Source organism: Giraffa tippelskirchi, chromosome 7 (genome assembly GCF_054371585.1).
Source record: "Giraffa tippelskirchi isolate mGirTip1 chromosome 7, T2T-mGirTip1v1.2.pri, whole genome shotgun sequence".
Taxonomy (NCBI): Eukaryota; Metazoa; Chordata; class Mammalia; order Artiodactyla; family Giraffidae; genus Giraffa; species Giraffa tippelskirchi.
In genome coordinates, this window is record NC_137281.1 from 142738658 (window position 1) to 142752572 (window position 13915).

The window sequence follows — 13915 nt, forward strand, 5'->3', positions numbered from 1 at the left end:
ACCAACTATAAGGAGGACGAATTTATTAAAATATGAGTCATGTGTTGCATTTAATTTCTTTTCTCTCCTTCCCTCAGGAAGAAATTATGTAAGATAACAGAGAAGTTTGGAGGGAAGCAAATAAGAAATAGAAATCTTGATCATATAACACAGTTATAATTTAGAATGTGTTAAAATTTCTCTGAAAGTTTTATCTTAGTAATCTGTTCAAATTGCTGTATTGAAATTCATTGTTGGTTGGTTAGCTAACTTTTTTTTTCCCCCCACAAGGGTCATTTTATTTTTATTTTAGGACTTCTGTTTAATAATGGGACACTTATTTAAATGTTACATATCTATGGGCAGTACACTTAGTTTTTTCAGTTTTGAGAGACTATTTAAAGCAATAAGATCTTGTGGTCACTTAACATGCTATAAACATAGAACATTTAAAAAACTGGACTCCTTAAGCTCTTTTAGTACTGTTTCAGAGTTTACCCCCTCAGCTTGAATTGGAGTGTTTAGATGATTTTGTAACTGTGGAAGCAATAGGAGGATGGAGCAATGGGAACAATTATTTTTAACATAATTCAAGATAAAAACAATTCCTTATACCATAATGTGTTAAGGACTCAAGTTTTGAAATCCAAACTTGAGTGAACTGTGGAAACTGAATTGTCATGTTCTAGACTATCATATAGATTCAGTTTATTGTGGCTCCTGGCAATATGTTAATTGCTTTCTTAAACAGTTTTCACAAGAACCTTAAGATAAGTTCAGTTGCTCAGTCGTGTCCTACTCTTTGTGACCCCGTGGACTTCAGCACACCAGGATTCCCTTTCCATCACCAACTCCCGGAATTTACTCAGACTCACGTCCATTGAGTCGGTGATGCCATCTAACTATCTCCAGTCGTCCCCTTCTCCTCCCGCCTTCAGTCTTTCCCGGCATCAGGGTCTTTTCAAATGAGTCAGTTCTTCGCATCAGGTAGCCAGAGTATTGGAGTATCAGCTTCAGTATCAGTCCTTCCAATGAATATTCAGGACTGATTTCCTTTAGGATAGACTAGTTGGATCTCCTTGCAGTCCAAGGGACTAAAGCATCAATTCTTCGGTGCTCTGCTTTCTTTATAGTCCAACTCTCACATCCACACATGACTACTGGAAAAACCATAGTTTTGACTAGACAGACCTTTGTTGGCAAAGTAATGTCTCTGCTTTTAAATATGCTATCTAGGTTGGTCATAGCTTTTCTTCCAAGGAGTAAGCGTCTCTTAATTTCATGGCTGCAGACACCATCTGCAGTGATTTTGGAGCCCCCCCCCCCATAAAGTCTGTCACTGTTTCCATTGTTCTGCATCTGTTTGCCATGAAGTGATGGGACGAGATGCCATCATCTTAAGTTTTCTGAATGTTGAGCTTTAAGCCAACTTTTCACTCTCCTCTCTTACTTTTATCAAGAGGCTCTTTAGTTCTTCTTCACTTTCTGCTGTAAGGGTGGTGTCATCTGCATATCTGAGGTTATTGATATTTCTCCCGGCAATCTTGATTCCAGCTTCTGCTTCATCCAGTCCAGCATTTCTTATGATGTACTCTGCATATAAGTTGAATAAGCAGGGTGACAATATACAGCCTTGATGTACTCCTTTCCCGATTTGGAACCAGTCTGTTGTTCCATGTTCAGTTCTAACTGTTGCTTCCTGACCTGCATACAGATTTCTCAGAAGGCAGGTCAGATGGTCTGGTATTCCCATCTCTTTAAGAATTTTCCAGAGTTTGTTGTGGTCCACACAGTCAAAGGCTTTGGCATAGTCAATAAGGCACAAATAGATGTTTTTCTGGCACTCTCTTGCTCTTTTGATGATCCAGTGGATACTGGCAATTTGATCTCTGGTTCCTCTGCCTTTTCTAAATCCAGCTTGAACATCTTGAAGTTCATGGTTCACGTACTGTTGAAGCCTGGCTTGGAGAATTTTGAGCATTAAGATGAGTGCAATTGTGCAGTAGTTTGAGCATTCTTTGGCATTGTCTTTCTTTGGGAGTGGAATGAAAACGGACCTTTTACAGTCCTGTGGCCACTGCTGAGTTTTCCAAATTTGCTGGCATCTCAAGTGCAGCACTTTCACAGCATCATCTTTTAGGATTTGAAATAGCTCGACTGGAATTGCATCACCTCCACTAGCTTTGTTCGTAGTGATGCTTCCTAAGGCCCACTTGACTTCACATTCCAGGATGTCTGGCTCTAGGTGAGTGTGAGTGATCACACCATCGTGATTATCTGGGTCCTGAGCATCATTTTTGTATAGTTCTTCTGTGTGTTCTCGCCACTTCTTAATATCTTCTGCTTCTGTTAGGTCCATACCATTTCTGTCCTTTATTGTGCCCACCTTTGCATGAAATGTTCCCTTGGTATCTCTAATTTTCTTAAAGAGATCTCTAGACTTTCCCATTCTATTGTTTTCCTCTATTTCTTAGCATTGATCACTGAGGAAGGCTTTCTTGTCTCTCCTTGCTATTCTTTGGAACTCTGCATTCAAATGGGTATATCTTTCCTTTTTTCCTTTGCCTTTCCCTTCTCTTCGATTCACAGCTATTTGTAAGACCTCCTCAAGCAACCATTTTGCCTTTTTGCATTGCTTTTCGATAGGGATGGTTTTTATCCCTGCCTCCTGTACAGTGTCGTGAACATCTGTCCATAGTTCTTCAGGCACTCTGTCTATCAGATCTAATCCCTTGAATCTATTTGTCACTTCTACTGTATAATTGTAAGGGATTTGATTTAGGTCATACCTGAGTGGTCTAGTGGTTTTCCCTACTTTCTTCAATTTAAGTCTGAATTTGGCAATAAGCAGTTCATGATCTGAGCCACAGTCAGCTCCTGGTCTTGTTTTTGCTGACTGTATAGAGCTTCTCCATCTCTGGCTGCAAAGAATATAATCAATCTGATTTTGGTATTGACCATATGGTGATGTCCACGTGTAGAGTCTTCTCTTGTGTTATTGGAAGAGGGTGTTTGCTATGACCAGTGCATTCTTTTGGGAAAACTCTGTTAGCCTTTGCTCTGCTTCATTTTGTACTCCAAGGCCAAATTTGCCTGTTACTTCAGGTGTTTCTTGGCTTCCTACTTTTGCATTCCAGTCCCCCTATGATGAAAAGGACATCTTTTTTGGTGTTAGTTCTAGAAGGTCTTGTAGGTCTTCATAGAACTGTTCAACTTAAGCTTCTTCAGCATTACTGGTCGGGGCATAGACTTGGATTAGCATGATATTGAATGGTTTGCCTTGGAAACGAACAGAGATCATTCTGTCGCTTTTCAGATTGCATTCAAGTACAGCATTTTGGACTCTTTTATTGACTATGATGGCTACTCCATTTCTTCTAAGGGATTCTTGCCCTCATTAGTAAATATAATGGTCATCTAAGTTAAATTCACCCATTTCAGTCCATTTTAGTTCGCTGATTCCTAGAATGACGATGTTCACTCTTGCCATCTCCTGTTTGACCACTTCCAATTTGCCTTGATTAATGGACCTAACATTCCAGGTTCCTATGCAGTATTGCTCTTTATAACATCAGACTTGAGTCTTCCCTTGTGGCTCAGCCAGTAAGGAGTCTGCCTGCAATGCAGGAGACCCGGGTTTGATCCCTGGGTTGGGAAGATCCCCTGGAGAAAGAAATGGCAACCCACTCCAGTATTCTTACCTGGAAAATCCCAAGGACAGAGGAGCCTGACAGGCTACATACAGTTCATGGGATCGCAAAGAGTCGGACCCGACTGAGTGACTTCACTTCACTTCACTTTAGTTCCATCACCAGTCACATCCAGAAGTGGGTGGTGTTTTTGCTTGGGCTCCGCCTCTTCATTCTTTCTGGAGTTATTTCCCCACAGATCTCCAGTAGCATATTGGGCACCTACCGACTTGGGGAGTTCATCTTTCAGTGTCCTATCTTTTTGCCTTTTCATACTGTTCATGGGGTTCTCAAGGCAAGAATACTGAAGTGGTTTGCCATTCCCTTCTCCACTGGAGCACGTTTTGTCAGAACTCTCCACCATGACCTTGGCCTAACTCAGTGAAACTATGAGCCATGCTATGTAGGGCCACCCAACCTTGTGCTAGAAGTACTCTTATCCTGTGAGGAAACTGAGGTATTAAAAGATTAGATAACTGTCCAAGATCTCATTCAGTTGAGGAAGAGGTTTGAATATAGATACTCTGACCCACAGGCTATGTGCCTGTTCACAACTCTAGGAAAATTTGACTTTGTATTTTGCAGTTTACATGGAAAAGTAAAGACAATATAAATATCACATAATTGTTAATGCATTTATTTTTATTTCTACTACTACAAGCTGTTTATTCCCTAAAGTATTTTTCATTTTATTTTAGTGACACGGATTCTCATGTATCCAGTTCTACCTCAGTTCGATTTTATCCACATGATGTGGTACGTTTTCCTTTATTTTTATAAAATGATATATTTTCAGATTAAGTTGTTATATAAAGCAGAAAAATGATGAGGTTACATAATATTGATTTTGTTGAAATCTATGGCAAAATCACCTTTGCTGTTTCGTAATGGATCTCTTCTCATAAGTCCTTTGTTAAGAAATAAATATAAAATACCATAAAGTTGGATTCACTATATATGAATGAGTAATTATACTTCTGAGGGTTTGTAAAGGTCTTATTTACTCACCAGTGTCATAATCTAGGTGTGCCATTTTAAAACTTCACTTTGAATATATTATGGTTTTGGTACATAGCTTATTGATTTGATACTTACCTGTTGGTTAACTGTTAGTTATTTTTATATCAGTGTTTTTGTGTGTGTGTGTGTGGGGGGAAGCTTACTGATGTTATTGCTGTATTGACATACATACAAGATACAGTGGGTATATTTTAAAAAGATAACAAAGATAGCACTGCCTTTGTGTGATATATATCAAGATGTATATATTGAAGTTAGAGAAAGATGAAATCCTTATAAGCAATATATAAGAGATATTTAGATAAATTTAGTGCCAGAGGGATTAATTGTAATCTGTTTGCTCACGTCCTTTGTTTTAAATGGCATAGTAGCATTTTCCACCATTAAATGGTGTGAGAGCCTTGAGACAGCAAAACTCTGGCTTGTGCTGTGCTAGATGCAGTCAACTTTTGATTCTTTCAGAGGAAGGAGAAACTGGTGAACAGGTGAATGGATGAGTTGAAGCTGAAAGAAACGTAACGTGGTAATATCTTGTATAGCCTCAGCTGAGCAGTCTGCCAAAACAAAAATAGAGGTGTATGGAAAGGATTTGAAAATAGCAATAATGATGTTAAGAGAATGTAGGAAGAATTGAGAGTTGAAGGCATTGAATCCAGTGCAGAGGAGCTTAGATTTAACATGTAGTGAGCTTCATAGCTTAATGAGAGAAGAGAAGGGACGGGGAGGGGGACATCACTAATCATTCTCTGTAGGTAATGGAATGGATCCACCAGCTATACAGCCATAAAATGCTAGAATTTCAAATGCTTCCTAATAAAATCTTTCCAAAAGCCCTATCAGTTGATTTGCTTTGTTGTAGTTTACTTCCTTTGTCACCTTCTGTAGTTTCTAATGATCATAAAGTATCCACAAGAGTAGACTAGTATAGAGAATTAAGGTGGTTTTGATAATCTGTAAGCTGATTGGGTAGCCCTTGAATCATGACTTGATTAAAGATATTTTAAGCCTTTCATTGCTGATTTTCTTTTAGCTTTCTCTTCCACAGATCCGACTGAACAGACTATTGACCATCGACACAGATTTATTGGAACAACAAGACATTGACCTAAGCCCTGATTTGGCAGCTACTTACGGTCCAACAGAAGAAGCTGCTCACAAAGTTAAACACTATTATCGCTTTTGGATCCTGCCTCAGCTGTGGATTGGCATTAACTTTGACAGACTCACACTTTTGGCCCTGTTTGATAGGTGAGAATGTAGATTTTACTTTTAAATTGAAACTTATCAAATTACCCATTGAGTATTTGACTTGGTTTCCATGTTGGAAAGTGTTTTCTATTTTAGAAATCATTTTTATCATTAAGAATCATGCAACTGTACTTAAAAGCCAGAGAATATGAGGTGTTAATGGCAATAAGGTTATACATATTACATTGACTCTCGATATAAAAGGTATAAGAAGAAGTTTCTTTCCCTACTTCTTGTCACTAGTCTTAATAGTAAATAGCAGTAGTTAGTTATGAACTTGGGGGCCAAATGCTGCTTCTAGTTGACGTGGAATAAAAAAGACTGGACTTACTCTTCCCCTGAAACAATGAAAAACAGATAAAATGCATGAACCAGGGGTTTTCAAGACACTGGAGATAAGACAGAAAAAGACGGTGATTTCCTGAGAGATGGGAAGCAAGTTATGTGAGCCCTGCAATTGCCCAGCTTACCGCCTAGAGAGAGTTCTCAGGTTGTGATCCTGAAGTAGAGTCCAGCAGACTTCCTGAGTTGAGGAGATGGAGCTAAGAGTCCAGGGAGACCTGAGCAGCTTGAGTCTGTGGGACAGAACATCAGAGAGAGGATTGCTGCACAGAGAGAACCTCAGAGATGTGCAGTGGATCCTGTCACTGTTTAGCAGAGTATCGGTAAGAGAATGTATGAGGAGACTAGACCAGGGGAGGGAATCATGTGAAAGAAATAGAGGCACAGTGCCTGGCACACAGGGCTGGGAATGGTGCCTGTCCTCACTGCTGGACTGAAGAAACTCATAATTATTCATATTTTATGGTGCATTATGTAGAGTACTCAGGAAAGTCCTGCCTTAGAAGTGGGTAGTAATTAGCTCTAGTATGAGCACTGCTCCAGACCCACCTAGCAAGTCATAAAAGCAAGACTTGAAAGGATCCAGCTGTTTCCAAGTAGCATAGCAAAACTCAAGAAGATTTATAGAAATTCAGAAATTCTCACCACGTAAAAAGTTGAGGTTCATGAGGTATAGCATCCAGAGAGTACCAAGCATACAAAGAAATGACAAAACGTGATTTATAATGAGGGAAATAATGAGTCAGTTGAAACCAGCCTTTAGCTGTCACTGATATTAGAACTAGCAAAGACATTAAAAGTTATAACTATACCTTGCATGTTAATAAAAGTTAAGTAGAGATATGGAAGATACAAAAAAAAAAAAAGACCCAAATTGAACTTGCAGATAAAAAATAAAATATCTGAGGTGAAAAACACAGAGGATGAGATTAATGATAGAGTAGACATTGGAGAAGAAAATATTAATGAAGTTGAAAGCATGGCAGTAGAAACTATTGAAAGTGAAGCAAAAGAAAAAGAAGAATGTTCCTCCCTCCCCCCTCAACAAAAAGAACATACAAAATCAAAGTATGCTACAGGAGAGAGGAAGAGAGAAAAAATTTTGAGGAAGTTAATGGTGGAAAACTTTCCAAATTCAATAAAAACTATTGAAGAATCTCCTTGAACCTCAAGTACAAGAAACATGAAAAAAACTATAGCAAGGCACATAGTTGTTCAAAACCAATAATAAAATATTTAAAACCTCAAAAGAAAAAAAGATACAGTTTGTATAGAAGAACAAGGATAAGGAAGACATCAGATTTATTGTTGGACAAAATCCAAATAAGATAATGGAGCAGCATTTTTAAACTATTGAAGGGAGAAAAACCTCAACCAGGAATTCTGTAGCCAGCAAAACTGCAAAAGCCAGGATGAAATAAAGATATTTTCAGACCAGGAAAAACTGTGAAGAATCTTTTTCAAGCAGATCCACACTGCAATATAGTACCGGATTTCTTTCAGGCAGAAGGATGATAATACCAACTGGAAATATGGAGCTACCCAAAGAAACAAAGGATGAATGCAAATGTTAACTACATGAATAAATATATAAGATTTTTTCTGACTAATTAAATCTTTTTGAGACATAGTTGGGTATTTAACAAAAATAATATTGATGTATATTGTGTGATTTATAACATAAGTAAAAGTAAAATTCATGATAATAATAGCATAAAGGCCAGGAAAGGACATTTGAAAGTATACTACTGTAAGTTTCTTACACTATATGTGAATTGATACAAGTTTATTTGAGTTAGACGTCTTCCCTAGTAGCTCAGATGGTAAAGCATTTGAGTTAGGCTGTCATAAAATGTATACTTTAAACCCTAAAGCAAATACTAAAATAACAAAAGAGTTATAACTGGTAAGTTAAAAAAATAAAGGAGATAAAATAGACTTATAAAAATTATTCTCTTAATCTAAAATAAGGCAGAAAAAGAGGTCAAAATCAGATTGACACAAGATAAATGACAAGGTGATAGTTGGGAAAAGTCAGAAATTGTCAAATTGGGGAAAATAGCAAGACTCAACTCTTTGCTGCCTATAAGAAATGCACTTTAAATATAAAGGTAGAAAAGATGGATCATCCTAACACTAATCAAATTAAAGTTGGAATAGCTGAATTAATATCAGACAAAGTTGATTTCAGAGCAAAGAAAATATTCTTTTTACTCCAAGATAAAAGGAGGTGGTTGTGTAATGATAAGGGATCAGTTAATCCATAGGATTTAGCCATTCTAAATGTTTTTACATCTAAACAGTGCTACAAAGTAAAAGCTGATAGAAATAGGAGAAATGGCTAAATTCATAATTATAGTTGAATTCAACATGAAAGTGTTAGTTGCTCAGTCGTGTCTGACTCTGCGATCCCATGAACTGTAGCCTCTGTCCTTGAAATTCTCCAGGCAAGGATATTGGAGTGGGTAACCTTTCCTTTCTCCATGGGATCTTCCCAACCCAGGGATTGAACCTTGCAGGCAGATTGCCTGCAAGACTCCCACATTGCAGGCAGATTCTTTACTGTCTAAGCCTATATACCTCTCTCAATAATTGATAGAACAAGTGTAGAAAATCAATAAGGATATAGTAAATTTGAACAGTACTGTCAACCAACCTAGGTTGATAGGCGTTTAGGAAACACTCCACTCGTAACAACAAAATATATGTTCTTCTACGTGCACACTTGAACTCTTATCAAGATAAACCGTATTCTAGGCCATGGTATAAGGATCAAATGTAGAAGAATTCAAGTTCTATGTAGTGTATTCTCTGACCATAGTGGAGTTAATTATAAATCAGTAACAAAAGAACCTTGGAAAATTCCTAAATATTTGGAAGCTAAATACCTCTGAATAACTCACAAATCAAAGGAGAAATCAAGAGGTAAATTAGAAAATATTTTTCAACTGAATAAAAATGAAACACAGCTTACCAGAATTTTTGTGATGTTGTTAACACAGTACTTGAAAGAATTTATAGCACTGAATAAGAAGAAAAGTCAATTCAGTACCTTCACCTTCCCTTCAGGAAACTTTAAAAAAGAAGAACATGTCAAACCTAAGTATTCAGAAGATAGAAAATTGTAAAGAACAAAGCAGAAGTCACTGAGGACACAGAAAGCAGAAAAGTCAAGGAAACCAAAACCTCAGTTGAATTAATACATTCTAGCAAGGATGATCAGGACCAAAAAAAATGTTACAAATTAGGATATGTGAGCTAGGATATCATGATAGGAATGTGAGCTAGGATATCATTATAGATTCCACAAGTAATAAACAGATAATACCTAGAGCCAAATATCCTGGAATGTGAAGTCAAGTGGGCCTTAGAAAGCAGCACTATGAACAAAGCTAGTGGAGGTGATGGAATTCCAGTTGAGCTACTTCAAATCCTGAAAGATGACGCGGTGGAAGTGCTGCACTCAGTATGCCAGCAAATATGGAAAACTCAGCAGTGGTCACAGGACTGGAAAAGGTCAGTTTTCATTCCAATCCCAAAGAAAGGCAATGCCAAAGAATGCTCAAACTACTGCACAATTGCACTCATCTCACACGCTAGTAAAGTAATGCTTAAAATTCTCCAAGGAAGGCTTCAGCAATATGTGAACCATGAACTTCCAGATGTTCAAGCTGGTTTTAGAAAAGGCAGAGGAACCAGAGATCAAATTGCCAACATGCGATGGATCATCAGAAAAGCAAGAGAGTACCAGAAAAACGTCTATTTCTGGTTTATTGACTATGCCAAAGCCTTTGACTGTGTGGATCACAATAAACTGGAAAATTCTGAAAGAGATGGGAATACCAGACCACCTGACCTGCCTCTTGAGGAACCTGTATGCAGGTCAGGAAGCAACAGTTAGAACTGGACATGAAACAACAGACTGGTTCCAAATAGGGAAAGGAGTACGTCAAGGCTGTATATTGTCACCCTGCTTATTTAACTTATATGCAAAGTACATCATGAGAAATGCTGGGCTGGATGAAGCAGAAGCTGAAATCAAGATTGCCGGGAGAAATATCAATAATCTCAGATATGCGGATGACACCACCCTTATGGCAGAAAGTGAAGAAGAACTGAAGAGCCTCTTGATGGAAGTGAAAGAGGAGAGTGAAAAAGTTAGCTTAAAGCTCAACATTCAGAAAACGAAGATCATGGCATCTGGTCCCATCACTTCATGGCAGATAGATGGGCAAACAGTGGAAACAGTGGCTAACTTTATTTTTCTGGGCTCCAAAATCACTGCAGATGGTGACTGCAGCCATGAAATTAAAAGATGCTTACTCCTTGGAAGGAAAGTATGACCAACCTAGATAGCATATTAAAAAGCAGAGACATTACTTTGCCAACAAAGGTCCATCTAGTCGAGGCTATGGTTTTTCCAGTGGTCATGTATGGATGTAAGAGTTGGACTATAAAGAAAGCTGAACACCAAAGAATTGATGCTTTTGAACTGTGGTGTTGGAGAAGACCCTTGAGAGTCCCTTGGACTGCAGGGAGATCCAACCAGTCCATCCTAAAGGAGATCAGTCCTGGATGTTCATTGGAAGGACTGATGTTGAAGCTGAAACTCCAATACTTTGGCTACCTGGTGCGAAGAGCTGACTCATTGGAAAAGACCCTGATGCTGGGAAAGATTGAGAGCAGGAGGAGAAGGGGACGACAGAGGATGAGATGGCTGGATGGCATCACCGACTCGATGGACATGGGTTTCGGTGGACTCCGGGTGTTGGTGATGGACAGGGATGCCTGGTGTGCTGTGATTCATGGGGTCGCAAAGAGTCGGACACGACTGAGTGACTTCACTGAACTGAATATTATGAGCAGTTATATGTAAATAAGATAGCAAATTTCTTGAATGATAGAAATGATCAAATTTCACTCTGATAGAAATATAATACTTAAGAAATACAATACCTATCAAATAAATGGGCATTGTAGTTAAACACCTTCCCATAAAGAAGACTATTCAGGTCTAGAGAGTGTCAAAATAATATCCCAAATCAGTGAAGGATAGGCTTTTCAACAAGTGGTGCTGGAATCACTGGCTTTCTCTATGCAAAAAAACAAAACGAAGAAGAAAGAACTTGTTTCTTTATCTTGCATCATATTGCAAAAGTTAACTCAAAATGGATCATAAACCTCAATGTAAAGTCTAAAATATAAAATTCAGAAGAAAGCAAAACAAAGGAGAAAAGATTTGTGACCTTGGGCAAAATTGCTCAGATGTAACATAAAAAACAGGATCAATGGAAAAACAGATTGATAAATTGGATTCAGGAAAATTGAAAGCTAAAAGAAAGCTGAAAGGAGAACACATGTTCAGAGCCCAACGATGTGGCAGAATGTAGTGTAGCAAGGCTGACAGGAATCACTGGGCTCAGCAAATCTGGAATTCCACATCTGCCACATAAGAACAAATGAATAGATGCCAGTGTTCCGTTTATTGATTTTGAAAATACTGTTGAACTTATTTGCATCTGAAAGAACTATCAAATGAAATGGTACAGAGATGTTTGTGAGTTTTATTTTTGGGGGCTCCAAAATCACTGCAGATGGTGACTGCAGCCATGAAATTAAAAGATGCTTGCTCCTTGGAACAAAAGTTATGACCAACCTAGAGAGCATAATAAAAAGCAGAGACATTACTTTGCCAACAAAGGTCTGTCTAGTCAAAGCTGTGGTTTTTCCAGTAGTCGTGTATGGATGTGAGAGTTGGACTATAAAGAAAGCTGAGCGCTGAAGAATTGATGCTTTTGAACTGTGGTGTTGGAGAAGACTCCTGAAAGTCCCTTGGACTGCAAGGAGATCCAACCAATCCATCCTAAAGGAGATCAGTCCTGAATATTCATTGGAAGGATTGATGCTGAAGCTGAAACTCCAATACTTTGGCCACCTGTTACGAAGAATTGACTCATTGGAAGAGACCCTGATGCTGGGAAAGATTGAAGGCGGGAGGAGAAGGGGGCGACAGAGGATGAGATGGCTGGATCGCATCACTGACTCAATGGACGTGAGTTTGAGTAAACTCCGGGAGTTGGTGATGGACAGGGAGGCCTGGCGCGCTGCAGTCCATGGGGCCACAAAGAGTCAGACACAACTGAGCAACTGAACTGAACTCAAAGCAGCATTAGATACCCATCAACAGATGAATGGATAAAGAAGTTGTGGTACATATAGACAATGGAATATTAGCCATAAGAAGAAACACGTTTGACTCAGTTCTAATGAGATGGATAAACCTAGAGCTTATTATCCAGAATGAAGTAAGTCAGAAAAAGAAAGACAAATGTCGTAAATGAGCGCATATATATGAAACCTAGAGCGATGGTACTGATGAACCTATCTGCAGAGCAGCAGTGAAGACACAGAAAGAGAGAACAGCCTTGTGGACACTCTGAGTGAAGGAGAGGACGAGACGGATTGAGCCAGTAGCATTGAAACACACACATTACCGTATGTACAATTAGGTAACCAGTGAAAATTCACTGTATGACACAGGGAGCTCAAATCTGGTCCTCTGCGACAACCTTGAGGGATGAGATGGGGTGGGAGGTGGGAGGGAGGTTTAAGAGGGAGAGGACATATGGCTGAGGACCTGTGGCTGATTCATGTTGATATATGACAGAAACCAACATGATATTGTAATGGAATTATCCTCCAATTAAAAATAAATTAAAAATTTTTAAAGAATGTATGCTAGCTTTCTATCTCAACCAGACATACTTTTTCAGTATGAGCCAAAGCCTTGTTCAAACCTTGTACAAAAGGAAAAAAAAAAACCTCATAACAAATATAATATGAACTTCATATGGATGTCTTCCCCTTTTTCACTCTGATTCATTTCTTATATTGATAATGTACTTACTCATAAGTTTTTTCTGTCTACAGAAATCGTGAGATCCTGGAAAATGTGTTAGCTGTCATCTTGGCTATTCTTGTGGCTTTCTTGGGATCCATTCTTCTTATACAAGGCTTCTTCAGAGATATCTGGGTCTTCCAGTTCTGCTTGGTGATAGCCAGCTGTCAGTACTCGCTGCTTAAGGTACCAGCATCTCTCTTTTCTTCAGACTTTGGCATAGTAGCTGTGTTAAAAGGCAGAAGGTTTTGTATCATTCATTGAATTATATTAAGAATATAACTTTTAGATTTATTTTCCTTGGATGTTTACATTAGATTGGGTAAGGAACAAAAGGGACTTAAAAACTTAAAAAAAAAAAGATATGTAAATTAACCTTCCTAAACTTTTTTTTGGATTAAATATTTGGGTACTTATTAAAAGAAAGAGTTGGTTTTTTTTTTTGGGGGGGGGTATAACATATTTTATCTGATTGAATTTTATGGATATGACCACTTCACGTACAAGACTGTGCAGACATATGTTTCATTTCTTTTGGGTTGGCATCTAGGAGTGGAATTGCTGGGACATATGTGGACGCATGTTTTCCACTGTGAGAGGCTGCAGAACAGGTCTCCATGCACTGGATTCATTTCCAGTTGTCCCACGTACTTCCCAGCACCCACAGGATTTTATGTTATTCCATCTCATGGATACGAAGTGATATCTCATTGTAGTTTTCATTTGTATTTCCAAATAA

General features: G+C 38.4%; 1 protein-coding gene across 8 annotated transcripts in view; it reads left to right on the forward strand.

Moving 5' to 3' along the window:
- PCNX1 (pecanex 1) overlaps positions 1 to 13915 on the forward strand; it is a 175377-nt gene that overhangs the window by 85747 nt on the left and 75715 nt on the right. For 5 of the 8 annotated variants that reach the window (XM_081508889.1, XM_081508893.1, XM_081508886.1 and 2 more), the window contains 3 exons: positions 4367 to 4424; positions 5719 to 5936; positions 13209 to 13362. In XM_081508889.1, coding sequence (XP_081365015.1) covers positions 4367 to 4424; positions 5719 to 5936; positions 13209 to 13362 — 430 coding nt within the window. Of the gene's footprint in view, positions 1 to 4366; positions 4425 to 5718; positions 5937 to 13208; positions 13399 to 13915 lie in introns of all 8 variants that reach the window. The other 3 variants (XM_081508888.1, XM_081508891.1, XM_081508892.1) reach the window with 2 other exon arrangements.